General features: G+C 46.9%; 1 protein-coding gene, 1 long non-coding RNA gene and 1 other non-coding gene across 16 annotated transcripts in view; all 3 read right to left on the bottom strand.

The window, feature by feature from the left end:
• Positions 1-25,772, bottom strand: part of AGAP1 (ArfGAP with GTPase domain, ankyrin repeat and PH domain 1) — a 635,310-nt gene that overhangs the window by 65,842 nt on the left and 543,696 nt on the right. For 12 of the 14 annotated variants that reach the window (XM_054550021.2, XM_024243256.3, XM_024243257.3 and 9 more), the window contains 3 exons: positions 24,257-24,411; positions 20,106-20,196; positions 11,632-11,854 (listed from right to left, as the gene is read on the bottom strand). In XM_054550021.2, coding sequence (XP_054405996.1) covers positions 11,632-11,854; positions 20,106-20,196; positions 24,257-24,411 — 469 coding nt within the window. Of the gene's footprint in view, positions 1-11,631; positions 11,855-20,105; positions 20,197-24,256; positions 24,412-25,772 lie in introns of those variants that run through there. The other 2 variants (XR_008523124.2, XR_008523125.2) reach the window with 2 other exon arrangements.
• LOC129058175 (uncharacterized) lies at positions 1,719-11,625 on the bottom strand. The gene is made up of 2 exons (XR_008523126.1): positions 7,010-11,625; positions 1,719-6,900 (listed from the first exon to the last, which is right to left on the bottom strand). It is a non-coding gene; the product is annotated as an uncharacterized LOC129058175 (long non-coding RNA).
• Positions 23,659-23,722, bottom strand: LOC112132454 (U7 small nuclear RNA). The gene has a single exon (XR_002914222.1). It is a non-coding gene; the product is annotated as a U7 small nuclear RNA (small nuclear RNA).

Below are 25,772 nucleotides of genomic sequence, written 5' to 3'. Positions count from 1 at the left end.
TTAAAAGTTTTTGTAGAGGTGGGGTCTCACTATGTTGATCAGGCAGGTCTTGAGATGCTGGCCTCAAGTGATCCTCCTGCCTCAGCCTCCCCACATGCTGGGATTATTGGCATGAGCCTCCATGCCCAGCTCTTTGCCCATGCTTAAATTGGACAATCTACTTTCTATTGTTGAGTTGTAAGTATTCTTTTTTTAAAAAAAATTTCATTTTTTTGAGATGGGGTCTCACTCTGTGGCCCAGGCTGGAGTACAGTGGTGCAATCACGGCTCACTGCAGCCTTGACCTCCTAGCCTCAAGCAATCCTCCCGCCTCAGCCTCCTGAGTAGCTTACCTATGACCACAGGTGCACGTCACCATACCTGGCTAATGTTTTTTATTTTTTATAGAGATGGGGTATCCCTATGTTGTCCAGGCTGGTGTCAAACTCCTGGGCTCCAGTGATCCTCCCACCTTGGCCTCCCAAAGTGCTAGGATTACAGGCATGAGCCATCATGTCCAGCTGCAACTGTTCTTTATATATTCTGGATACCAGACCCCTATTAAATATTAGATATTTAATTTTCAAATGTTTTCACCCATTCTGTGCATTTTTACTTTTCTGACACTGCCCTTTGAAGCACTAAAATTTTTAATTTGGCGAATATCCAATTTATCTATTTTTTCTTTTATTGCTTGTACTTTAGGTATATCTAAGAAACCACTGCTTAATCTAAAGTCACAAAGATTTATCCCCTATTTTCTTCTAAAAGTTTTATAGTTTCAGTTTTTGCACTGAGGTCTTTGATCAATCTGGAGTTAATTTGTGTGTGTGTGTGTGTGTGTGTGTGTTTTAAGACGAAGTCTTGCTCTGTCACCCAGGCTGGAGTGCAGTGGTGCGATCTCGGCTCACTGCAACCTCCAACTCTTGGGTTCAAGTGATTATTCTGCCTCAGCCTCCCAAGTAGCTGGCATTACAGGTTCATGCCACCATGCCCAGCTAATTTTTCTATTTTTAGGAGAGACGGGCTTTCACCATGTTGGCCAGGCTGGTCTTGAACTCCTGACCTCAAGTGTCTACCCACCTCAGCCTCCCAAAGTGCTAGGATTACAGTGTTGGAGTTAATTTTTATATATAGCATTAGATAAGAGTCTAACTTCATTCTTTTGCAAGTGGATATCCAGTTGTTCCAGCACCACTTCCTAAAAAGACTATTCCTTCCCCATTGATGGGGAAGATGTCTTGGCATCCTTTTTGGAAATCAACTGACCACCGATGAAGGGGCTCATTTCTGGACTCTCAATTCTGCTTCATTGATGTATATGTCTATTTTTACACCAATATCACACAGGCTTGGATCACCATGGTTTTGCAGTAAATTCTGAAATCAGAAAGTGTGAGATCTCCAACTTTTTAATTCTTTTTTCAAGATTGTTTTGATATTTGACGGTCTCTTACTGTGCCATATGAATTTTAGGATAAGCTGTCAAATTTTTGGGAAAAAAACAGGTAGCTGAGATTCTGAAAGTGATTTTGCTGACTCTGTACATTGATTTGAAGAGTACTGCCATATTCCAATCCATGAACGTGATGTCTTTTCATTTATTTAGGTCTTTAATTTCTTTCAATGATGCTTTGTAGTTTTCAGTGTACAGGTAATTTATTCCTAAGTATATTACTCTTTTTGATGCTATTTGCAAATGGAATTGTCCTTAATTTTATTTTGATTGTTCACTGCTAGTGTACAGAAAGAAATACAATAGAATTTTTTTTTTTTTTTTTTAGATATGGTCTTGTTATCTTGCCCAGGCTGGTCTTGAATTCCTAGCTTCAAGTAATCCTCCAGCCTCAGCCTCCCAAAACATTGGGATTTAAGGTATGAGCCACCGCACCTGGCCTTTTTGATTTTTTAAGAGTCAGAGTCTTGCTCTGTTCCCCAGTCTGGAAAGTGGTGGTGCGATTGTGGCCCACTGCAGCCTTGAAATCCTGGGCTCAAGCAATCCTCCTGCCTGAGCCTCTTGAGTAGCTGGGACTACAGAACTGTGCCACCATGGCCAGCTAAGAGTTCTGCACACTGATCTTGTATCCTTCAATTTTGCTTAACTTGTTTCTTGTGGGTTCCTTAGGATTTTCCACATGAAAGATTATGTCATCTGGAAATGGAGGTAGTTTTACTTCTTCTTTTCAAATCTGGATGCTTTTGGTTTCTTCTTCTTGCCTAACTCCCTGGCTTGAACCTCCAGTATAATGCTGAACAGATCTGGTGACATTCTTGTCTTGTTTGTGATCTTAGGGGAAAAGCCTGCAGTATTTCACCATAAAGTACAATGTTAGCTGCGGGTTTTTTAGAGATGTCCTTTATCAGGTTCAGCAAGTTTCCTTTTATTCCTAGTTTGCTGAGTGTTTGTTACCATGAAAGGGCACTAGGTTTTGTCAAATGTATTTTCTGCATCCCTTGAAAAGATTATGTTTTTTTCTCTCTTTACTGTATTAATGTGGTATATCACATTGATTGATTTTTGCGTGTCGAACCAACCTTGCCTTTCTTGCATTCAATGCCACCTGATCACAGAGTATAATCCTCTTGTAGATGCTCTCTGGCTGTAACATCTGCTGGGATATACTGGATATGCTAGGCCAGACAACAGTCTGGTAAAGGAAGAAAACAGAAGACTTGAGTCTCAAGAAGTGAGGAATGAAGTCCGGGGACTTGGACTAACACAGTGAGTTCACAGGCAAGATTGTGGACTTTTATTTTTACTACTTAGTGCAGACAAGAGTGTCTCAAACTTTAATGTGCATAAGAATTACCTAGAGAGTTAAAACACACCACTGGACCCTACCCCTTAGGGATGCTGACTGGGTAGGCTTGGGTGGGGCTCAAGAATATACCTTTCCATGTGATACTGATGCTGCAATAAACCACTATATAGATACAAAGCAAAATAAACATGGACCACATCTTCTATATCAGCAGGCCCTCCAAAACCCCTGGGGACGGCATGGACCACCTGTCCCTCTCACTGCCAGGATGCATGACTCAGGCCTCAAAGCTGATTGTATCTTCCGGATAGAAAGGAAGCCCAGGAAACTTCATAAATATTATTTTCTTTTAGCACTAACTCTACATAATTAAGTGGGTGGAAAAATGACTAGTCTCTTCTTAGACATGAGGAATTACCCTGTTTTTAAAATTAAAATGGCAGAAGATGCTGGCCATGAAACCAGAACCAGGAACTCTATGGCCTGAGACATGGCTCCATATTGTACCATGCAGATAATAAATATGATTGTGAGGTCTCTGCAATACAGGCTTTACATTCCCAAAATGCAGTGTCGGGTCAGGGACATGAGCAGGATATGGTTATGTGAAACGCGGTGGCTCTAACCCTGCACCTGTGTGGGTGGATCTCAACATTTTACAGTTCACAGTGCTGTTTTCTGTGGAAGCTCTTAGGATTAGCACTGATGGAAGAGAATTAAGACTTCAGAATCATGGCTGTGTGACTTAAAAGGTCGAGTTTTGGCCAGGCACAGTGGCTCATGCCTGTAATCCCAGCACTTTGTGGGGTGAAGTCAGGCAAATCACCTGAGGTCAGGAGTTTGAGACCAGCCTGGCTAACATGTTGAAACCCTGTCTCTACTAAAAATACAAAAATTAGTTGGGTGTGGTGGCACGTGCCTGTAATCCCAGCTACTTGGGAGGTTGAGGTAGGAGAATCGCCTGAACCTAGGAGGCAGAGGTTGCAGTGAGCTGAGATTGCGCCACTGCACTCTAGCCTGGGCGACAGAGAGAGACGCCTCCAAAAAAGTCAAGTTTGCTACATGAATGTAAACTAAAATGGAAGAGGCTTTATGATTACTTATATTATTGTAAGTGAAGCTACTGTACAGTGGAAAGACACTGTAGTTACATAATACGTTTGCACTACTTATTTAATAAGTTTGACACACGATGGCTACTGAGATAGAAACTGACCAGGGGCGAGTGGGAGGGGATGCTGCTAAACATGGCAGTTCTCCCAATGTCACTACTGACATGGATTTGGCAGAAAAGGAACAGGAGCAGCAGCAGGACTGCAGAGTGGCATCTGGAGTCAGATCCTGGTGCCTGCAGTCTGACCTGTGCTCCCATGTGACCTGGCACACGCCTGGGAATGGGGATGATCCAAGCACACAGGGCACTGTGCGCTCCGGCCATGTTTTTGTCTCCCTCCTCTTCATTAAGAAGAAGAAAGAGAAAAGTTCCCTAGAAGACAGAGAGTCTCTGGTGCAAAATAAGCAAAACACCACTGAAAGACAAGGCCCTTTGGAAAATGCTTGACTGCTGGAGGAATCAAAATAGAGGCCATATTTATTGGCCCATGTTATATAATTCAAGCCTAAAAAGGTTAATCTTCCCATTCCATTCCTTCATATACTCCCACAAGTAGACACAGGCTTGAACGTGGTCAGGGCACCTGGAAGCCAGTTGCTGCCTGCTGATGACTTGCCTTCTCATCTGCCAGGGGTAGTAAAAATTCTTAAGCATCAGAAACTCCTTAATTGTCACGACGGCCGTATTTCAGAAGGTAAATGATAAGGATTTTCAACCCTAGACAGCTCTGTGGTAGCAAAGCCGGCTCCCAGCACACACTGGTTTCTTGCAGGATCAAACAAATAACTGGGGTTCGTGTGCGGCAGGCGGCATGATAAACCGAGAGCACCACTCTGTCTGTCTGGTTCAAAGGCAAATGTAAGTATAGTTATCCTTGAAAAAGCAGATCCCATTATACTTAACCTCATGGAGAATCTTAGAATCACCTTTCTTATAATTAGAGCCAGTCTTTATGGAGAGCTTGCCCGAATTCCCACCAAGCTCCCTGGCGGAGGTTCACTAGATGCACTGCTGTATCTGTTGTCAACTGTAATCTATAGGTATTATTTTAAAGGCAGTGTTAACGTAATTCTCATTTGTACATTTTCCTAACTGGCTTAATATTTATAGCAGAATATTTCTGATCCGGGCCCGGCGCACTAGTAAACTGAAGCATATTTAGCAGTGTGCTAATGAGGACCATCCAGTCATGAAGGGTGGCTAAGTGAGTTACGGTTTTCTCAGTCTGATTCCAAGTTGGCTTGCTAAGAGAAGTTGCTAAAATATCTTAAGTAAAGGCTGAGGTCCCCGAGCAGCTGTTGCGTTTGCAGAGCCGAGGATGTAAAAACTTTATTGGTAGTAAATGTCACTCCTGCAAGCAGACGGTGTGCCTGCAAACCCACGGCTCCTCGGAGGAGGCTGCCACTGTCGTGGCTTGAGCAAGGCATAGTCCCCGCCTGGACGGGGAACTGGGAGGGTGGACCCGCTCTGCGGCTGGGGCCAGGGCATGCCCACTGACAAGCATGCCGCGGTGACAGAAATTCACTTTGAGTTGCAATTAGTGGCACTGTCATTTTCGGGGGCTCCTGCCAATTAATTAAGCCTGTCAAATAGAAAAACCACAGCATTCACATGATAATTTATATTGGAAGAGACGAGGCTCACAGAGCACAGCGGCTTCCGACACAAACAGAATTCTCCCTGAGAGCACTGAAAGAAACACATGAAAACAAGGCACATAAAACCACACACAAAAGTGTGCATGTGTGTACGTGTAGGGGGGTCTGCACGGGGAAGAAGAAAGTTAAACTGTCCTTGCTATAATTGTTAACTCTGATCGCCGGAGTAGAAGACAGGCTGATTAAAACTCCAAACGAGCCCCCAGCTCCCTGAACCCTCTGCGTCCGGGATGATAGAATCCGAGGAGTTTATTCATACCATTAAGCCCCAGAGAACTTAATTGAAAGAAGAGCACAGCCCGGACCTTGACAAGCCGGAGGTCACAGTGATTGCTGCCGGACATATTTAACATTAAGATAATCAGGCCATTAATTACCCTTTGGATCATTAAATCAGCCAGTTGCAAAATGAAATTTCTGCCTCTATTACTCACTTGAGAGACCACAGGGGTGGCCTTTAATTTATCAGTGAGCTTGAGATACAAAGGCTGGGGCTGGGGGAGGGCAGCCGGGGAGGGGGCCCGGGCCCGGCAGTGGCGGCAGGGGCAGGGCATCAATCCGCCATGCTCGGTGATCGTGGCAAATTAACTAGGTAAGATAACCTCCGCTTCCAAAGGCAGGAGCTGGGGGTATGTAAATAGATGAGGGCAGACAGGGAGATCAGAGTCTGCACACCACTTAGCAGGATAATAAAGGAAATCATCCTTGATTATCAGTGCTAATTTGGACACTGCCGGTAGCTTGTTATGCGTGTTCTGAGTAGCATTTAATTAATTCAATTGCTTGTTAATGAGGGAAGTGACATGTGGGGAGCAGATGCCACCCAACTGCAGATGGACTCTGGTCATCGCGGCAAAGTCCTTTTTTTATTTTTTTTCTCCTTTCTCCCCCTCCCTTTTTTTTTTTAAAGAAAGAAAATAGGAAAAGGTGTCAAGCATAGAGGAACACTCAAAAGAGACAAAACATTGACCTCAGCAGGCCAAGAACTGTTGAAAAATAATAAGATGAGACAATCCTGGGGCTGTGTGGGCAGTCGTGTTCCCTGAGGCCACATTTGGAACAGTGCATCTTTACGCCAGAAATTTGAGCCCGAGATTACTATATTGTGATCTTATGATCAAACCTAACAAGACAAAGACACAGCCAAGTGGTACTGCTTTTAATATCTCAGAGTTAGCTGTAGGGATCCAATTATTTTCAGTTTGGATACATTTCCCCTTTATCAATATCTCCATGTGCATAAATAAGATGAAAGTGGAGTTCCAGAATCAAAAAGAGACGGAACTCACATCACTGGGCTGACTTGTTCCATCTGGAAGTGTACGGCCAGTCTCTCCCACGCGGATTTCTGATGTCTGGCCCCAAATCTTCCTATCGAAGGCGACATCTTTTTATAGGTTAAAGACAAGAAGGGAGTTTAGGCACAGAGGTGAACTTACAAATAATGGGGGGAAGAAAAAGAAAAAGGATGCTAAAAAAGGGAAAAGAATATGTACTAAATCAGCAAACTCGGTTCCCTTCCAAGTGGCATCAAAGAGGTAATGGGTGATTTCAGTTGCGCTTAGAGCTCCCCTCAAGAGCTCTTTCACGGAATTGAAAACACTGTTCTCCACTTCCAGGTTCCTTTGATTTCCTGGCCCAAATCAGCAGGCTCCCAAGCCGCCAAGTAAACAGGCTATCTGCACTGAAATGCAAATAGCAGCGAGTCCCTGCAGGGCCTTGGGGGCCAAATGCTTTGACACCAGGACACAAAGATGGGGAGACGCAGTGCCACGCAGAGCGAGGCTTCTGCCAAGAGGAATGTGGCGCCAGAGGGCTCTGCTCCGTCCTGCTAGGAAATCACTTGCACTGCAGCCAATCCCAAATGTTTTTAAGTGCAATAGGGACAACAATAAAGAACAACGGGCCAGGGCGCTGCCGTGCAGCCCCAGAAACACCGCTGTGCCGTGAGGGAGAGAGGATGTGCGTGGATGGGTTTACTGAGACGGCTTTGCTGGTGCTGCAAACGTCAAAGCCCCAGTTTCACTCACATGAGGAATTCCAAGGCCCCGAAGTAGCAAGAGCACCTGACATGTGTTCCATGATGACGAGTTCCCGCTTTCACTCATTTACTCGTTCAATCATTCATTCATGCAGGAGACATTCGCGCGACTGTTTTAAACATCTTCACCTCTGAGCTTATTACTCTTGCCTTTGAAAGGGTTACCAAGGAGCTTGGCAACTTTTCCTTACAGTAACACCATGTACCTCTAACACTGGAACCCAGAGCCCTGCCTGGCTGGTGGCCCCCGGCCCAGCTGCTCAACGCCCTACAACACGCTACGTTATGGTACCGCACAAACACACAAGCCGGGTGTTATGAAGTCCTGTCCCATACACAGCTGATGGCTCCCTTTTTAAACCCCTAAAACCTAGTTAGTTCTGTCCACTGTTACTACCTCACCACCACTTCAACATCCCCACTTAAAATCAATATTTTAAGTGTGTGCTTAAATGGTATCAATAGCAATTAGAGAGGGATTCTGATGCTACCACAGATGTAGTTAATTGTTGTAGCATTGATCTGTTCTCTAAAGCACTTCTTTCTCCAAATTAAATCCCCATTACAGAGGGGGACGAAGGGCGTCCTCTCCCCTCCTGCAACAATAAATTTAATATCGAATGCACTGGGAAAAAATGGCAGTTGTTGCAGAATCCATCCAAAAAGATTTTTTTTTTCTTCCTGGGAGTAATTAAAAGATGCTTTTCTTGACTAATGATTCCCCTGTTTAGGAGTGGGAAGTCAATACTGCTTCAGCTGCCGTCAGCTTCGATTGATCATGATGCTGCTCAAGTTTGAACGGCAGTTCTCAGGGCAGCAGAGATTCACTGGAACCAATTATAAGCCGTCCGAAGCTGCCCTAATCAGGGGTGCAGGCACACAGCAGAGGCCAGATGTCCAGGGCGCCTGCTGTCCTAACTGGCCGCACGAATAGGTGACTCCAGTGTGCGGCGGTCTCTTTGGAGGAAGATCTGTGTTCTATTTCCCCATGGTCTTGAATCTGTGTGTGTGTGTGTGTGTGTGTGTGTTTGGGGGTGGGGGCAGGCAGAACGACACATTTCTAATTATATTCCACTGTCAGAATGAATCTTCTGCACAAGATGGAATGGACCAGAGCTCCTCGGGAAAACAGCTGGGCCCTTTTACAAAGAATTACACCAAATATATTGCACTTGGCTTTTCCTTTGATAGAGATAAAAATTTATTAAAATATTTCTTTTTGGTATTACCTCAGGGCCACATTAAAAGAACCTTCCAGCTGTTTCTACTAACAATCGTAGGTTCTGCAGAGAGACCAGGAGGGGCGGAGTGGGGCAGACCGATCGGGGGTGGCTTTGAAAGGCAGAATCTTCTCACGTCATAGACAGAACTGTGTGCGGAGATTCTGGCCCCGGCTTTCACTTTTCCATTTTCTATTGAGGGGATGTGCAGGAGGTGGTGAAGGTGGTGGGAGTCTGAATTTCTACTCTGTTACTGGGCTGGGTGTGTTTTGCTTTGGACAGTGTAGTTAAGGCTTCCCGCATACTCCACCAGGACCCTGGCCTTCCAGCTGGAAGGGACACAGACCTTGCTGGCTGCCTTTAGTCCTCTTGGGAACAGGTGGGACAGACAGAACCCATGAATAGACAAACCCTTCCCCTCTCCCCTGCCCCCAGGGTCGCTTTTAAGGTGCCAGCCCTGGCTCAGAGGCCCTTCCTGCTTCTGCTCTTTGGGCCTCCCCCATCCCTGCTCCTCCTCATTCATGGGAGGCTCCCGTCCACAGTGCTGTACTCGCCGACATGCACACCTCCCCATGGGCCGGGCGGAGCCTGCATCCACCGAGGCCACTCCCACCCTCCAGCCCGCCTTCCCACCTGGTCCCCTGGCCCTGGCCCTAGGAATCACCCCCTATTTCAGAGTCCAGCTCAGATGCCATTTCTCCAGTGACACTTCCCAGAACGCACCTACTGCCAGCACCCTCCCGAGCCCTGGCATCCTCAGGCGGCCCTGAGAACCTTCACCAATCACCAGGAAACTGCAATCATCACTCACCGTTTCTTTTCTACGAGAAAGTGCGCAATGATTATTTGCTGATTTTCATTGAAAACAAAACTCCCCAGGAAAATTACTACAGGCACAAAGAAACGTTCAATTATCATATGTGTTTATCTTCTTAGCTGCAAAGGGAACTTAGAAATTCCAGTTACCTTCAGCAACAGCACAGAACCACATCACCAACACCACAGTCTTGGAGAGGAATTACAACTCGGTCTGCTCTTTAGGAAAGCCAGTGTGACTAAAGAAAAGACGGGACTTAACTGCAACCACTGCACTTGTGAGAAAGCAAGTCTCTGCAATAGGTCTCTAAAATATAATGATGTGATGTACATAACACTGGAAAAAAGACTGGGCTCTACACTCAAGAACTTAATTCAAGGATGCAAATTAGAACTACAAAATACCTGTGCACACACAATCTTCATTTATGAATGAAGATGAAATTATAAAATATTTATCAGGTAAAAAATGAACCCATATCTTTGCTTCCAATAATTCCAAATGGTTTCTATATTTTAATGGATGGATAAACAAACTTTTCTAATAATTCATGATATTAAAAATAGTGAATGTGCTTCTTTCACATATAGACAGTAAGATGCATAGTTTTTTCCAACTTATTTCAACATTTTCTGCATTCATACATTAAGCTCAACCTAATTTCCAATCATTTTTCATTTTCAGACCCAAGTTTCCTCCAATGTTATGATTATCTATGAAAAAATAGATATTAAAACATGAATTCATCTTTTAAGCATGTTCATAGTTGATGACCCAGCTGATTTCTATGGTAGCATTAAACAAATCAAGAAAAATAATTTTTAAAGTGCGTAATTTCTTCGGTTTGTAAGAAACTTACCTGTCTACACTATAGAGCATAACTCATAAAGAGCTCGCGTATCAAAACCATGCAATTTTAAACAAATACGTGCTTTGCACCTTTCCTGTCCTCCCCACTACCACAGAATCCCTCATACAGAGAGCCAGATGAGTAACACACCAGTTTCATTCTCTCCAGTGAGCCAAAGGTGGCTCCAAAAATTCATTTTTCAGCGTTAATGAATTGAAGCCCACCAACCCTTCTCACGTTCTTACTGCTCTGCAGTAGAAACCGGTTTCTGTGGCGTAACCACACATTACCAATTGAACTTTCATTTTATCTGATCAGCAGCAAAACAAATCAGAGGAACCTAAAAAGTACCAGCGATGGGAGACCTCTCCTCTCCCTTCATCTCTTCAGACACCTGAGAGGCAAACAGGGACAGCAAACCTCAACCTCCTACTTCCTATTGTGGGGGAAAATGAGCAACCCTGGAAGCCACTTGCTTTAGACAAGTACGGAGATGAAATGCTCTATTCTGCCTCCATGTCATATGCCTTCTCAGAAGACACACCATTTTATCACCCCTTAGGAACATTAAATATGCATGTGTACTCAAAAACGGTTTATAATAGCTGTAAATGAAAAATGAGAAACTAAATGGCCTCAAAATAAATGCGTTTTTTACACTGGATAACAATTAACATTAATGAGGAGTTACACCATACATTATGCTGAACTTGGTTGACTAAATGTGTTAGAGATATATTTTAGAAAATAAAATAGATTTTGTTACCATAAAAATAACTTTTGTGTGATGGTGGGGGGGATCGACAGAGCAGATGCTTATCAAAGCTATAAGAATAACAAAATTAAAGGATCAAAAATTCATAATTAGTGTTAACGGCACAGCTTACGCCTATTAGAAATGTATTAATTAAAGTAATATATTCATAAGGTTAGAAGCTTAATACATTTCTAAGAGGGGGAGAGAAATCCCCAAGGCCTAAAAACAAACATAAAAAATTAAGGAGTGTGAATTATCCATGTCTGCTTAAGACCAATTTTAAACACAGACATTCCTATGCCGGATGAATCGGAATTCCTGAATTCCTACAGGTTATCAGGGCCTTCCCAACTGTGGCTGTCATTATGATCACTTCCAGCTGCCTAACTGTTGGCAAACGTGTCGGGAGCCAGGCATCTTCCAGAGTTCTTACCTTGTGGAGTCTACCGAGGGTTTTGTCCGCCCCTGGCTGCTCTCTTCCCAGACGCTGTTGGCTAGCTCGTTCCCGATGGATGACATCACCTTGATGAGCTCGATTGGCCAGTCATCCAGGTCCAGAGATCGGACTCGGGAAAGGTGGGTGCCAAGATTCCGGTGGATCCCTGAGCACTCGATGCACATGAGGGCGCCCAAGTTCAAACTGGCCCAGTTGGGATCTATGGGAAGAGGAACAGAATGCCAAATGCAATCAGACCATCAAGTATCATTCCAGCTGTTCTCAGAAACACAAGGCCACGAATCAGTCAAACTTCACATCGACAGAACCACATCCATGGCTAGAAAAAACGCTCCGTAGCCAGTGCTCAGTCCTGTTTTAGGTGTCCCAAATGACTGGCAGTTGGTAGTAGCTTCAGAACACATTTGGCTGAAACCAAAGCCTTGGAATTTCCCACACAATAAATAATTGACAGCATTGGTTTGGAAAGAAAGGATGCACTTTCCCATACGTCACAGCAGCATTCACCTTGAGAGGGCTGACCTGTGTGGGAAAAAACACGTGTGACTCGGCATCCACTGGGGACAGCTGCTGCCGAGAGGGAAGGAGAAGTGGTGCTGAGGGGCAGCTGGGTGACACCGTGACTCTGGTCATTCCTTCATTGCTACCTCTGCAGCCACTGGCACATCAAAGTTTCCAGTAGGTACACAACGGGCATGCTTGCAAATTTCAAAGATGAGAGAGAGGTACACTACAGTGAAAAAATATCGTTTCCAGTGATCTTATTTAACTATAGCTACTGAAGCAACTGCACTGCAGGCAAGTTGGTGGGCAGGGCCCTTTGGTGAGGTTATCACGCAGCGCAACCAATGCTGACTTGCAGAATGAATGGTGACAGGCTTTGGGCTGTGAAACTAGACCTAGGACTAGTGCAAGGACTGCAGGACAAGAAATGGGTTCAGACAGCAGCAATGGGACCCCAGAACTGGAGCACTCACTGTGTGAAACTGGCTAGCATCATCAGAAGACCAAGAACTCAGGCCCGGGTTGACTTCATGCTAGAATCTACAGCTGATGTGCAGAGATAGGGTTGACCTTGATAGACACTGGCTTTCACCACTGTAAGTAGATACGGCTTACTCACCTGGGAATAGGCAATGCTTACTCCGGGCACACTTGAAGAGTCAACAAAAGACCAAGTAGCTCAGGTCACATTTGACTCACTGGGGAGACATCCTTTGTTTTATAAATGGCAAGTAACCAGCCATAGCCTTACGCCAGTTGATCAGAAATCAGAAAGCCAGTCCTTTATTTAACATCTACTACATATGCAAGAAGGCAGTGATAGATACCACAAGAAATGTGAGAAGAGGCCAGGCGTGGTGGTGGCTCATGCCTGTAATCCCAGCACTCTGGGAGGCGGAGATGGGAGGATCACCTGAGGTCAGGAGTTTGAGACCAGCATGACCAACATGGTGAAACCGTCTCTACTAAAATTACAAAAAAATTAGCTGGGCATGGTGGAGGGCACCTGTAATCCCAGCTCCTTGGGAGGCTGAGGCAGGAGAATTGCTTGAACTCAGGAGGCAGAGGTTGCAGTGAGCTGAGATCCTGCCCCTGCACTCCAGGCTGGGTGACAAAGCGAGACTCCTCAAAAAAAAAAAAAAAAGAAATGCGAGAAGAGAGGTCTGTGACCTCAGAGAGGTTCTGACTGGGAAGGGGAAACCTATGCATCAAATGAAAAAAACCCAAGCAGAAGAGAATAGAGAAATGCAGAGACTCAATCAACGCTGAAAAGTACAGTCAGAACCAATGCACAGGTGGCACGGGAAGGAAGAGGGCCGCAGGCACATAGAGGAGGCCCTGGCCTGGGGGTGTGGAGGGTGGAGGCATGGCACACAGCTGGCGTGGACCCCTCCTCGCCTGTGGCTCTCCCTTTGTGTCTGCACAGCCCACCGCCCCACTGGCCCCCTCTGCTTCTGCACCTCCGGGTCACTGACAACCAGGTCTCTACCTCCTGACCATGGACACAGCACAGCCAAAGTCACCAGCCCCTTCCAGGGCGAAACCCAAAAGACCCCTGTGGCCAACGTTTCACTCAGCCTCTTGTGGGCTGGCCACTGCCCCACCCCTCCTCACAACACTGACTACTACTCTTTTTTTTGAGATAGGGTCTCTTGTGGTGGCACAATCACTGCTCACTGCAGCCTCAAACTCCTGGGCTCCAGTGATCCTCCTGCCTCAGCTTCTCGAGTAGCTGGGACTACAGGTGCATACCACCACACCTGGCTAACTTTTTACATTTTTTTGCAGAGATGAGGTCTTGCTATGTTGCCCAGGCTGGTCTTCAACCACTGGGCTCAAGCAATCCTCCTGCCTGGGCCTCCCAAAGTGTTGGGATTACAGGCATGAGCCACTGTGCTGGGCCAGTGCTAACTTCTGATACCTTTTTGGTCAACAACCTCTCTGGATTTTTGCCCACTTTCCTGGTTGCTCCGTTGTGATCTCTTTCCCAGCTCTTCCTCCCTTACCTCAGCGTTCCTGTGGGGTCATCTCTTCTGACTCTGTAGTCTCTTTCAGGCCAACCCAACCCACACTTCAATCACCACCCAAGCACTAACACCTCTTCCTGGCTCCCGAATTATTACACACGCAACGACCACGTACATTTCAGTTGGGAGAATCTCCTAGTCAACATCCACATCCACTCTGCAAATGCATTCTTCTGCCAGGTCCCTCCTGTCTCAGCTATTCAAGCTGGGACCCCAGGGGTCCACCTTGATTTCTTCCATCATTCCCACAGCCAATCACAAGGTTCTCAACCTCTCATAAGTCCAACCCTTTCTTCTCGAACTTACTGTTCCCATGGGCGTCCTCACCAGCATCGCAACTGGGGTGCAAGGGGCTCCTGTCTGCGGCCTCGCCTGTCACTTCCCTGCAGACCTCTTCACACAGCAGCCAGGGCCCCACTGAACACGGCATCTCTGATCATGTCACACCACCACTCAAAACCCAGCACCTCTCCTGCTCCCTTACGTCCCAGCATCCAGCCCATCACCAAGTGCTGTGGGGAATGCTCTGACACATTGTCCCCACTCACATCTGGATCCCCATAGCCACTTGCCTAAACTCTTGCCAGAACCTCTGATTTGGCTCCTAAGCCCACCCCACCGCCCTCCATGCCGCTGTGGGTTGCAGATACAGAAGCCACTCATGCTGGCCCCTCGTTCAGACCTTGGTGCACCCCCTCCTACCTTCCCCCCAGCAGCTCCCAGGCTGTCAGGTCCAGATCTAAAGGATGACATTCATGCGTGGGACACATTCCTGTGCCAGACTCCAAATTCTGTGAAACCCAAAATGTTGCAGGGGGTAGGGGTAAAATGTTCCAGGGCCCCATGCTCACCACCCTCTGCTTAGAGACAAGTAAGGCTGGGGATGACTGAGGGGAGAACCTCTCGTCCGCTCCAGCAGAGAATGACTCATCGGCAAGGGTTGTTATCTAAGCATCACCACGGCAATTTCCTTGAAAGACGTCTTAAGGCCCAACTGGGACACTTCGCTGTGTCTCCGCCTGGGTGGAGAACCTCGGCCTGTGGCTGATCCCAGCCTCCTGGCACGGACTCAGACCTCTGCACTGTCTCCTGCCCCGCCACCTGGCTTCAGGCCTCACTGGTCCCACAGCCCCAGGCCTGCCCTGCCTGCTCTCCAGGCCCTCACACCTGTGTGCGTGCCACCTGCCAGTACTGCCTTTCCACCTTTGTCCTCTGCAAGCCTCTCGCTCTCCGGGCCTCAGCTCCCCTCCTGAGAAATGAGGCTAATAATTCCCATCCTCAAGGGGCTGTCAGAAGGATTAAAAGCTACGAGGCACTTAGAGCAGTGACTGCCCCATGGGAAGTACAGAGTTAGGTGTTGGCTGTAATTACATCTGTTCCTTCACATATTCAACCAATATTAACACACTGGCTTCTGGGGATACAGCAGTGAACAAAACGGAGAAAAATCCCTGCCCACAGAAATGTAGGATGTAGATTCTACAGGGACAGACCAACCAGGAAAAAATTAAAAAAACTAGGCCCAGCACAGTGGCTTCCACCTATAATCCCAGCACTTTGGGAGGTCAATGGGGGAGGATCGCCGAAGGCCAGGAGTTTAAGACCAGCCTGGGCAGCACAGTGAGACTACCTCTCTACAAAAAATTTAAAAAATCAGCTCGGCGTGGTGGCACGCACATGTAGTCACAGCTGCTCAGGAGTCTGAGGTGGGAGGATTGCTGGAACCTAAGAGTTCAAGGCTGCAGTGAGCCATGATTGCACTGCTGCAATCACGGACAGGCCCTGAGAGGCAGCCCACCCTTTCTGCCGCACTGCTGCACTCCATCCTGGGTTATGGGGCAAGACCCCATCTCAATCCGTGCCTGCCCCGGCCCAAACCAGAAAAGAGCTAAGAAAATCGTAGGATACACTAGAGCTAGGAAGCCCCCAGGGCAGAACAGCAGGCAGTAGGGATGTGTGTGTGTGTGATTTCAAACCTGGAGGTCAGGGAAGGACTAAGAGGCGACAATGGGATGGAGACCCGACGTTGCGGGACCCGAGGTCCTATTTGTGGGCCAAGCTGAAGATGAGAGCCTGGATGTGCTCCTACCATAGGTTGCGGTGGGCTATCTGGTGGTAGTGGTGGGTGCCAGTCCCCTCTTGTGTGCAGGCCTGGGGTTCACAAAGGGAAATAAGGCAGGATTCTAGACATCAGAAAGGCCCAGGAGAGAGGGGCACCTGTGAGGTCCACACAGCAGGGCGGGAGGGACCAGCGCACGGTCAGCTCTGACCAGGGCTTCATGGGCAACATGGATGGGCAGATAGAAAGCAGCAGAAAGGGTGGGCTGCCTCTCAGGGCCTGTCCATGAAGGTCAGACCTGCTGGTGAGGGCCACTGAGGGTCCCAAGCCCTAGGATTCTCAGGGGCCCTCAGGTGTGGACTTTCCTTGGCATGTTCCTGGCAGAAGGCAGGCAACAGGTGCCCTAAACAAAGGCCCCACTGTCTGATGGGCCTGGGACACGCTGGGTTGGGCCATGCTGAACAGGTATCTTCAGAGCAGTACTCCCCGGAAGCACAGGTGTCCGAAGGCTGCAACTTCCTGGGAGGTGGATGTTGTTAAGAGTTTCCCAAATTCACTGGCTCTCGGAATCCCTTTCTAGACAGGCACCCTCAAAGCTCCAGAAGCTCAGCGTCCACTCTGGAAACAGTGCTCTGGGATGTGCCCAGTGCACAGACAGAGGGGGCTCCTGGCGGTCTAGAGCATTCTCTGCAAGAACTGGGGGTCAGGGAGCTGTTACCACAATTCAAAATTCCATGCTGCATGAAAATCCCCAAGCCTCGAAAGACCCTACCACTCAGACACAACTGGTGCTAACCTTCCAGAGTGCAGCCTTACATATCTTTCCCCTCTAAATACCTGTAAATACTCATTAGGTTCATCTAGACTCATTGTCATACCCCTTTTTCATTTTACAACACATTATGAAGTTTCTTTATCTCAATTAAGCACCCCCCCCCCCCACTTTTTTTTTCCCTTGAGACGAAGTCTCACTCTGTCGCCCAGGATGGAGTGCAATGACATGATCTTGGCTCACTGCAAACTCCGCCTCTCGAGTTCAAGTGATTCTCCTGCCTCAGCCTCCCAAGGAGCTGGGATTACAGGCAACTGCCACTGTGTCCAGCTAATTTTTGTATTTTTAGTAGAGATGGGGTTTCACCATGCTGGCCAGGCTGGTCTCGAACTCTTGACCTCAGGTGATCCACCCACCTCGGCCTCCCAAAGTGCTGGGATTACAGGCGTGAGCCACCGTGCCCAGGCTCAATTAAGTCTTTTTCCATGATTTTTAAAGGTAGCAAAGAGAAGACAACATCATGAACTGCTCTTCAATTGTTAGACATTTGGGATGCTTCTGATTTTTTGCCATATAAAGCACCGTGATGAACATCTGGAAAGACAGATCACTGCACCCGCCTTACTCAATCCCATCGGTTTAGTTCCTGGAGTCTATACACCTGGAGTCAAGGGCATCCACTCTTCAAAAGCTTTTTATATACATTGTCAGAAGGCCCCATGGAGGTGTTGACAGTTCATCCTCAGTGTGGGCACTGTACCTATCCCAGTACTTTCACCAAAATTGGGTATTTTTACTTAACAAATCCTTGCCAATGTGCTACATCTTCTGAGCCTTTCCATTCTTGAGAAAATACAGCAGGCTGGCCAACAGCTGGGTTTGAATCCTGCTATGGGACTTGCTATTTCTGTGACCTCAGACAAATGACTTGACTCTTTAGGCTCCCCGATTCCTCCCCTTTAAGTAGGGCCCACAGGAGCAGCAACTACTAGGGTTGCAGAATGAAAACACAGCGCATGCGAGGGTTTGGCACCGGGCTGACGCAGACCATACATTTAGCAAATGCGTGCTTGGTATCGCCTCTTTCTCCTGAATTGTCAAACTCTGCCTTTTCCCTTTGTCCCTGTCTATCTGCTCAGGCGGTCTTGCTCAGAACAAACTGGCCCATACCTCCCCTGCACTGGCCTCCCTTTCCCACCCCCCATCTGCACTCACATGCACAAGCTCATCTCAGACAGGACCTGCGACCTCTGATTTGCCAGGTATCACGGTCCCCGCAAGCCACGGATAGCTTTCCTTTTAAAGCGACCTTCAGATGCACGGTGGAAACAACTGCAGGCATTTTCCTTAATGGATGTTCTAATATTTCTCAGATTCGTGCTTTTAAAAAAGCTCTTACTTTTAAAACTTTTTGATAGAAACACACTTCAAATAACTGCTTCTCTCTTCGAACTTCATTTCACCACACATTTGAAAGTAAAACTTAAACATTCAAACATAAGGAGGTACTTTAAAGAAGAACCTCAAGATACCTAGAGAAGAACCCCTTCCCTCACCCGCAGGACAGGCTTCCAGAGAGGCTGCAGACAGACTTTTGATCTCTCCCCTGCCTGCTGTGCTGCTGAGTGGACTCTTGGGGGGCGGGGCGGGGGGGGGGTGCTTCCTTTCCCTTTTGTCTGGAGCAGTCCTGGGCTCCCGTCTCCCTTCCCGGCCGAGCCGACCCTGGCTGGCCTCCTCCCTGCTTTGCCTCTATTCCAGTATGTTCAAAATGATCTGGCCAGATCCATCTCCCCAAGTGGAGCTCAGGGTCCATCTCCTTCCTGCTCTAAAACTCCAATGATGTCCCTCTGCTTACAAATGAAGAACAAAGCTGGAAAAAGATTCACTTGGCACTCACACTCCAACTAGCTTCTACCGGTTTTCCAGCCCAGAAAGCACCTCTGATCCTACAACCACCCAGAGAAGCTCTCCTCAAGCCACTCCCTTTGCTCACAATGATTCCTTCAGCCTCTTCCCTGTACAAACCCTGCCCATCTCCAGAGCCCTGCTGACACGACAGCTCCTGCGTGGATGGCAAGGCTGCCGCGTGCCCCCGATGGCTCTCCCCAGCGCTTAGCTCCATGGTGAGCAGGTAGGTGCCTTGTCCAGTGCATTTCAGGCTTCAGGACGGCAGGACCCACCATGCCATGCACGTTTGACTCCTGGGCAGCACCCAGCCTGGTACCAGCACCTCTTACCTTGTTTGAACTGGACTTCCTTCTCTTCAAAACACTACTTAACAAAAAAAAAATGTGAATGGAAGAAGTTTACTGAATGTCTCCAATACTGTCTCTGGGCTGGGACTGCAACCATGAAAATAAGTCCCCACTCTCAAGATTATGAACAACAAAATGACTTTTTCAAAGGGAAAGTAATAGTATGGATTAGACAACGGAAAGCATGAAATAAAACTGGGGTACTCAATGGCACAAAGCAGTAATTACAACTTCTATCAGTTCAATCAGAGGCTTTAGTGGGTAATGGATTTAAGACCAAAAAAAAAAAAACAAAGACATCATTTGATGGCAAAACCCAGAACATATGATTATGAAATTAAAAAAACAACACCCAAGAATCTCTAGGCAGGAATGAACCAATTATATTCTATTTTTATGAAAAAAAAATCAATAAGTGATCACTGATTAAGCAAAAAGTAAGCCAGCCGCCACGCCTAGCTAATTTTTAATTTTTTGTAGACATGGGGTCTCCCTGTGTTGCCCAGGCTCGTCTTGAACTCCCGGGCTTCCCAGATTTGGCACAGGCTGTGGGTGTGGGGTTGAATCCTTCGCACCTCAGGTATAACTGCTGCTCATCGGATGCCTAAGGCAAGGAAAGACTCACAGAAACGCACCCTGCAGCCAGGGGCGAGGCTTGTGTGGAAGGCACTCTGTTAAGGTAAAATCCAAACAAAATATCTCAGTTTCCTAAAAGCAGTTAACTCTTATCTGCCAAACAGGACAGTTGCGAGTCCCCTGCAACCCGGGCCTAGTGGGACCATGTGGTCTCCAGCTACACAGCACCAGCCCCTGCTACCACTGCGCACACTTACTCTGGGTCTCGCAGTCCACACAGTGGGAGTTCCCGCGCATGTTCCGGATCGACTGCAGGGCCATGGCCTCGCTCTGGCTCGTCAGCCGGGACTGGGCATGGAGGAAGACAAAAATACAAGGCGTAAGCACCCCGGGAGAAATGCACATCACTGATAACATCAGGGAAAGATCAAACAGATTGGGAGCAAATGTAGGATGAGGGTAATTTCTAAACAATCACTCGTGTTTTGATGTCTTTGGGAAAGAGCATAACTAAAGGAGAAATCATCATGCATGGGGTGGGGGGAGGGAGGAAATGTCACATTTTAACACTCATCAGCTGAGACGGACTCTGCCAGAAATGAGCAAAGAGGAGAGTTCTGGATCATCTGTGAATAGGCATGGACCACGGTCACCTGGAGAAGGTAAATGGGTAACCTTCTGGGCAGTAGCCACATGTCTACTTGGTAGGAAGAATGAGAAAGAAATAATCCGTTTATAAGCCCAGGGTTAGGGCTTCATCAGCAATGTAAGACGTATCTCATAGTTCCTTGTCAGAAAACCCCATCCATACCACACATCACCCTGGGAGATGCACCTGTCATCTGAAGACCCTCGGCTGCCACAGTGACAAAGCCACTCACCAGGGTGGGGGCAGGGAGAAACATGAGTATAGCTGAGGGTGCTGATTCTTAACCTTACACTTGATGGCTTGCTTTATTTTTATTTATTTATTTATTATTATTATTTTTTTGAGCAGTGTCTCGCTCTGTGGCTGAGGCTGGGGTGCAGTGGTGTGATCATAGCTCACTGCAGCCTTGAACTCCTGGGCTCAAGTGATCCTCCTGCCTTAGCCTCCTATAGTGTTGAGATTACAGGTGTGAGCCACCACACCTGGCTCTACGGTCTTCTTTAAAAAGGATTTAAAAACATACATGCTCATTGCAGCAAGTTTAGAAAACACAGAGAGGGGAAAAAGAACATAAAATTAATAAACAATGATATGGCCATCCATAGTTAAGCATTATTAACATTTTGATATCTGTTCTTTTAGCCTGTTGTTTAAGCACATCTACATACACATATGTACTTTAAAAAGCCAGCGTAATACATATTGCTGCATAGAAACCTGCCCTTTCCAGCCTAACGAAACTTGTTCATTGCTCACTGCTGTCACATACTCTCTGACATCATCATTTTAAATGGCTGCATAGCATCCCACTTAGTGAAGACCTACTTATCAAGTTCTCTTTGATGGACATTTAAGTTGCTTCCAATTTTTCTCTATCATAAATGATGCTGTAAGAACATATGATTGCTAAGTCTTGGTACACACTCATGATTATTTACTAAGAACAGATTCCTGGAAGTAGAAGTTCTAAGTGAAAGGATATGTACTGGATATGTACCTTTTTCCCCACCTAGAGAGAGGGTCTTGCTCTGTTGCCCAGGCTGGAGTAGTGCAATCATAGCTCACTGCAGCCTCCATCTCCTGGGCTCAAGTGGTCCTCCCACCTCAGCCTCTTGAGTAGCTGGAACTACAGATGTAAGCCATGCACCTGCCTATTTAAAAATTTTTTGCAGAGATGGGGGTCTCCCTATGTTGTCCAGGCTGGTCTCGAACTCCTTGCCTCAAGTGATCCTCCCACCTTAGCCTCCCAAAGCACTAGGAGTACAGGCGTGAACCATCGTGTCTGGCTGATATGTACAGTTTTTGAGGCTTATTTATTAAGTATGCATTTTATATTATGGTTAAAGCAAAAATTGATCAATTTCAGAGGACAGTTACAATAAGCTTGATTTTTGTGTAAGAATTCTTCATAAATTGAAACGTCTCGTCAAATTGATGTGAAACAATATATTACTTGCTACATAATAATAAATTATAATGTATTAATTACTACTGTCTAATTAGCATCATGGGTTATTGAATTTTAATTCCCTTTGGTTAGATACCCAAGTATTCAAAATATGTTTAAACAGTTTACACTGGCAACTGGAATGCACGTGTGTGATCATACACACACACACACACACACACACACAAAGGGATGTGCCTCTGTCTCTCTGTGTACCTGTATCATTTCTGTGGTTGGTTGGTTTGTCTGTCTGTCTAGCTATGCCTATGCCTGTATCAGCTCTCAATTATCCACTGGCAGGTAAAATACTATAAAGCTGGTGGTCAACTGGGCCTGTGTTTTTGCCCTCCCGCTACTCCTTGTGGACAGTATTTCCATGTTTTACGCCCTCACACCTGTTCAACCAATGCCCACGATGACCAGCTGTGAGTCGGCCACCTTTGGTTGCTCAACGAGTCCTCCTCCCAAGGGAGCAATTCCCCGGAGCACAGGCACCTAGTGAGGGCCAAGAGGCAGCATTCTAAGGCTGGTGTGTGCATGAGCCGAGACACGAGTGGGGAGGAGCCTGGCAAGGTGTGGAATGGGAAAGGCTGCCACCATCCCAGATCTTCCTGAATTAGGTCAAGGTGGCATGGGCTCAGAGTCTGCAGTGAAAGATTGTGATTTCTCCATGAAGGCGGGAATCTGTGCCTCTTTGTCGGTAACACATCCTGCCTCCCCGCCTTCCTTCTCAGAATGAGCTGCCCACGTTTGGAGGATGCCGTGTGCTGTTGCTCCCCATCGAGGTGGCCCCAAAGTACCCTGTGCTCGTTTCAGGAGGCACATCATGGATGCATGTGGACGTGACCCAGTAAAGCCAGGGTGTGTGGAATGAAAGGCAGTGGTTCTCCCCACCTTAGGTATAAAACATCTTTTAAAAAGGGAAGCAAATTACATTATAATAATAATGACTGTGGTCTGGTTTACCCTGGTTAAAGAGGGTAATAAAATAAGACACTTTATCTTTCTGAAAGACAGACTCTCTTTTTAGTGACAAAGCTGCACATAAATCATTGGCAGAAATTTCTTTAAATGGTTACAAATGAAACTGCAGGTCGGTGGGTAACATCCTTTCTCTTAGTTCCTAGTTGATCATAGTCTGAAATATCAAAATGCTCTCCAAAAGTCTAAGACGTTCCAGCAAAGAGGTTAAAGACAAACATTAAAATAATGAAACTGAAGCAATCCTTGATGGGAAAAAGGACTTTTGTAGAAGGAACATCACTGAGCAGTAGCCTAGAGAACACAGGTTAAGCCAGGCGCAGTAGCTCATGCCTGTAATCCCAGCACTCTGGGCATCTGAGGCAGGTGGATCGCTTGAGCCCAAGTGTTTGAGACCAGCCTGGGCAACATGATGAAACCCCGCCTCCACAAAGAACATATATTAAATAAATAAATATATAAATAATAAGCAAGCAAGCCAGGCATGGTGGCACATGCCTGTAGTCCCAGCAACTCAGGAGGCTGAGGTAGGAGGATTGCTTGAGCTTGGAGGTTGCAGTGAGCTAAGACTGTGCCACTGTACTCCAGCCTAGGTGACAGAGAGAGACTCTCTCCAAAGAAAAAAAAAAAGACAAAAAAAAAATACAGGTTAAAATATTTTTTCTTTTCTAGCTAAATAACTACAAAAAACAAATAGCCTCTAATTATTTTTTTTAATATAGAAACATTTTCGGGTGGCGTTTTCTGGTGAGAACCAGAAAACCTGCTAGACAAATTCTAAAAAAGCTGCAACACCACCTCTAATTATTGAATAAAACACATACCAGGCTTTATCAGTTTAGATAATAGAAACTTTATCTTCCCAAACTCCCTGCACGCTCATACAGACCCATCTACTTTTCATATATGTCCCTAACAAGAGACGGTTTTCCAACTTGATGTCAATTTGAATTCTGGGCATTTATGAGAACAGCGCATCTTTTAAGTCCGTCTCTCTTTTTTTCTGAGTGTATTCTGTCCCAAACAAAAATAAATGTGGACCCAGAAGCCACAAGAGTCCAAAAGATTCCCTCTGGGATTGGCTGACAGAGTGAAGATTTAACCTTGGCTCTTCTCCCAGGGAAGCATGGTCAGGCTGGAATACTCACGTATGACGGTATAGACACAAAGCGTTTCTGATCGTTTTAGTTATTGAGCTTTCTGCTCACAAAGAATAGCTAGGTCCTGTCATTCACACCAGTCCTCTATTTTCCCCTCCCTGGGGCATTACTTGGGGCCCACATTCCCCCTGAGCAGCCGCAGCCTTGGTTTTGGGCAGCCTGGGGCCTTACCTTGTTCTTGCTGCTCTCGCACGACTGCAGGCTGGCCAGGATCTGGCTCTCGATGGCTTGGACCCAGGCGTCCCGCTCCTCATACGTCATGGCTTCAAAGTGCCACGTTTGGCCAGTGAGGGACACAATGATAAACTCAAAATTTTCTTCTTGTTCTGAAACACAGAGTGTGGGATGAAGAGTTTAGCTTTCATGAGACAGCAGTCCCCCTGAGGGCCCTCTGTCATAGAAGTGCCTCTGGGTTCAGCTGCCCCTGCATGGGCCGGTGGCGCGCACGGCACTGGACAACCACGGCAGCGGAGATCTGAATCCATGCACCTCCCAACACTCCAGATGCGGTTCCTAAGGCCAGCATGGCTTAGCCAGGTTTCAATCAAGGCTCAGGGGACAAGGCCAGATGAAATCGATGAGTGATGTCAGCGTCTGTGTGGTGCACACACAAAGCAACTTAGGAGAATAACCATGTCACTCATGGCTGACCATCCTTATCTGTGGGATGAAAATTAAGTTAGGGCCGCTCATCTCCGGATGCAGGGTTAATTTCTATCTAAGCACTCGCGTAGATCCACAGAGACTCCATGGAAAGAGGAACGCGGGAAGGTTCTGTTCTTTTATGGCAGAGGACCTGTTACCGTGGGAGAGGCATCAATTCCCACGTTTTCAGACGGGGATAGTGCATGGGGTCCCGCGTGCCTTAGGAGGATCTCAGCTGAGACAGGCCTCAGACTTGGTAGCCACTCTGGGGCCACGTCTGCAATGGGAAGAGAGGAACTTGGGGCTACACCCTGTGACTCTATCTGCCACATCTAAGTCTTTGGGCAAGTTCGTTGACTCCCCTGAGGTTCATTTTTTCTAACCCATAAAATGAAGGAAAAGGGCACCCACTGTCTAGTGCTTTTCTGCTAGTTCCATGAAGTGTACAGACCCATGTGGACTTGGGGCTTGGTCCACGGGAGACACGCCACAGATCCACGTCGGCCTCTGTTCATTATTCCTGTCCCCACTCCCAGCCCCCAAGTCCCTGCCAAAGGAGGAGGCACCACTGGCAGAAAGCATAACTAATTGCATACAACCATGAAGAACTGTTTTTGAGATGGAGTCCCACTTTGTTGTCCAAGCTGGAGTGCCGTGGTGCGATCACAGCTCGCTACATCTTCCACCTCCCAGGCTCAAGCGAGCCTCCTGCCTTCGCCTCCCGAGTAGCTCGGACTACAGGTGTGTACCATCACACCTGGCCAATTGTTACACATTTTTTGTAGAGATGGTGTCTCCCTAGGCTGGTCTCAAACTCCTGATCTCAAGTGATCCTCACACCTTGGCCTCCCAAAGTGCTGAGTGACAAGTGTGAGCCACTGCACCAGACCCTCATTAAGAAATCTTCAACTGGGTTTTCAGACACAACATCTCATTTGACTCAATGTTTCCGGGCCCTGGCCTGTGAACTAGCTGCATTATAATCCCCCGGCGAGCAACTATTATTGGTACTGACTTTAATCTACCTGCCTGCCAACCACTT

This window comes from Pongo abelii, chromosome 11 (genome assembly GCF_028885655.2).
Source record: "Pongo abelii isolate AG06213 chromosome 11, NHGRI_mPonAbe1-v2.0_pri, whole genome shotgun sequence".
Taxonomy (NCBI): domain Eukaryota; kingdom Metazoa; phylum Chordata; class Mammalia; order Primates; family Hominidae; genus Pongo; species Pongo abelii.
The sequence above is the reverse complement of the archived record's forward strand: the minus strand, read 5'-3'. Positions and strand labels throughout refer to the sequence as shown.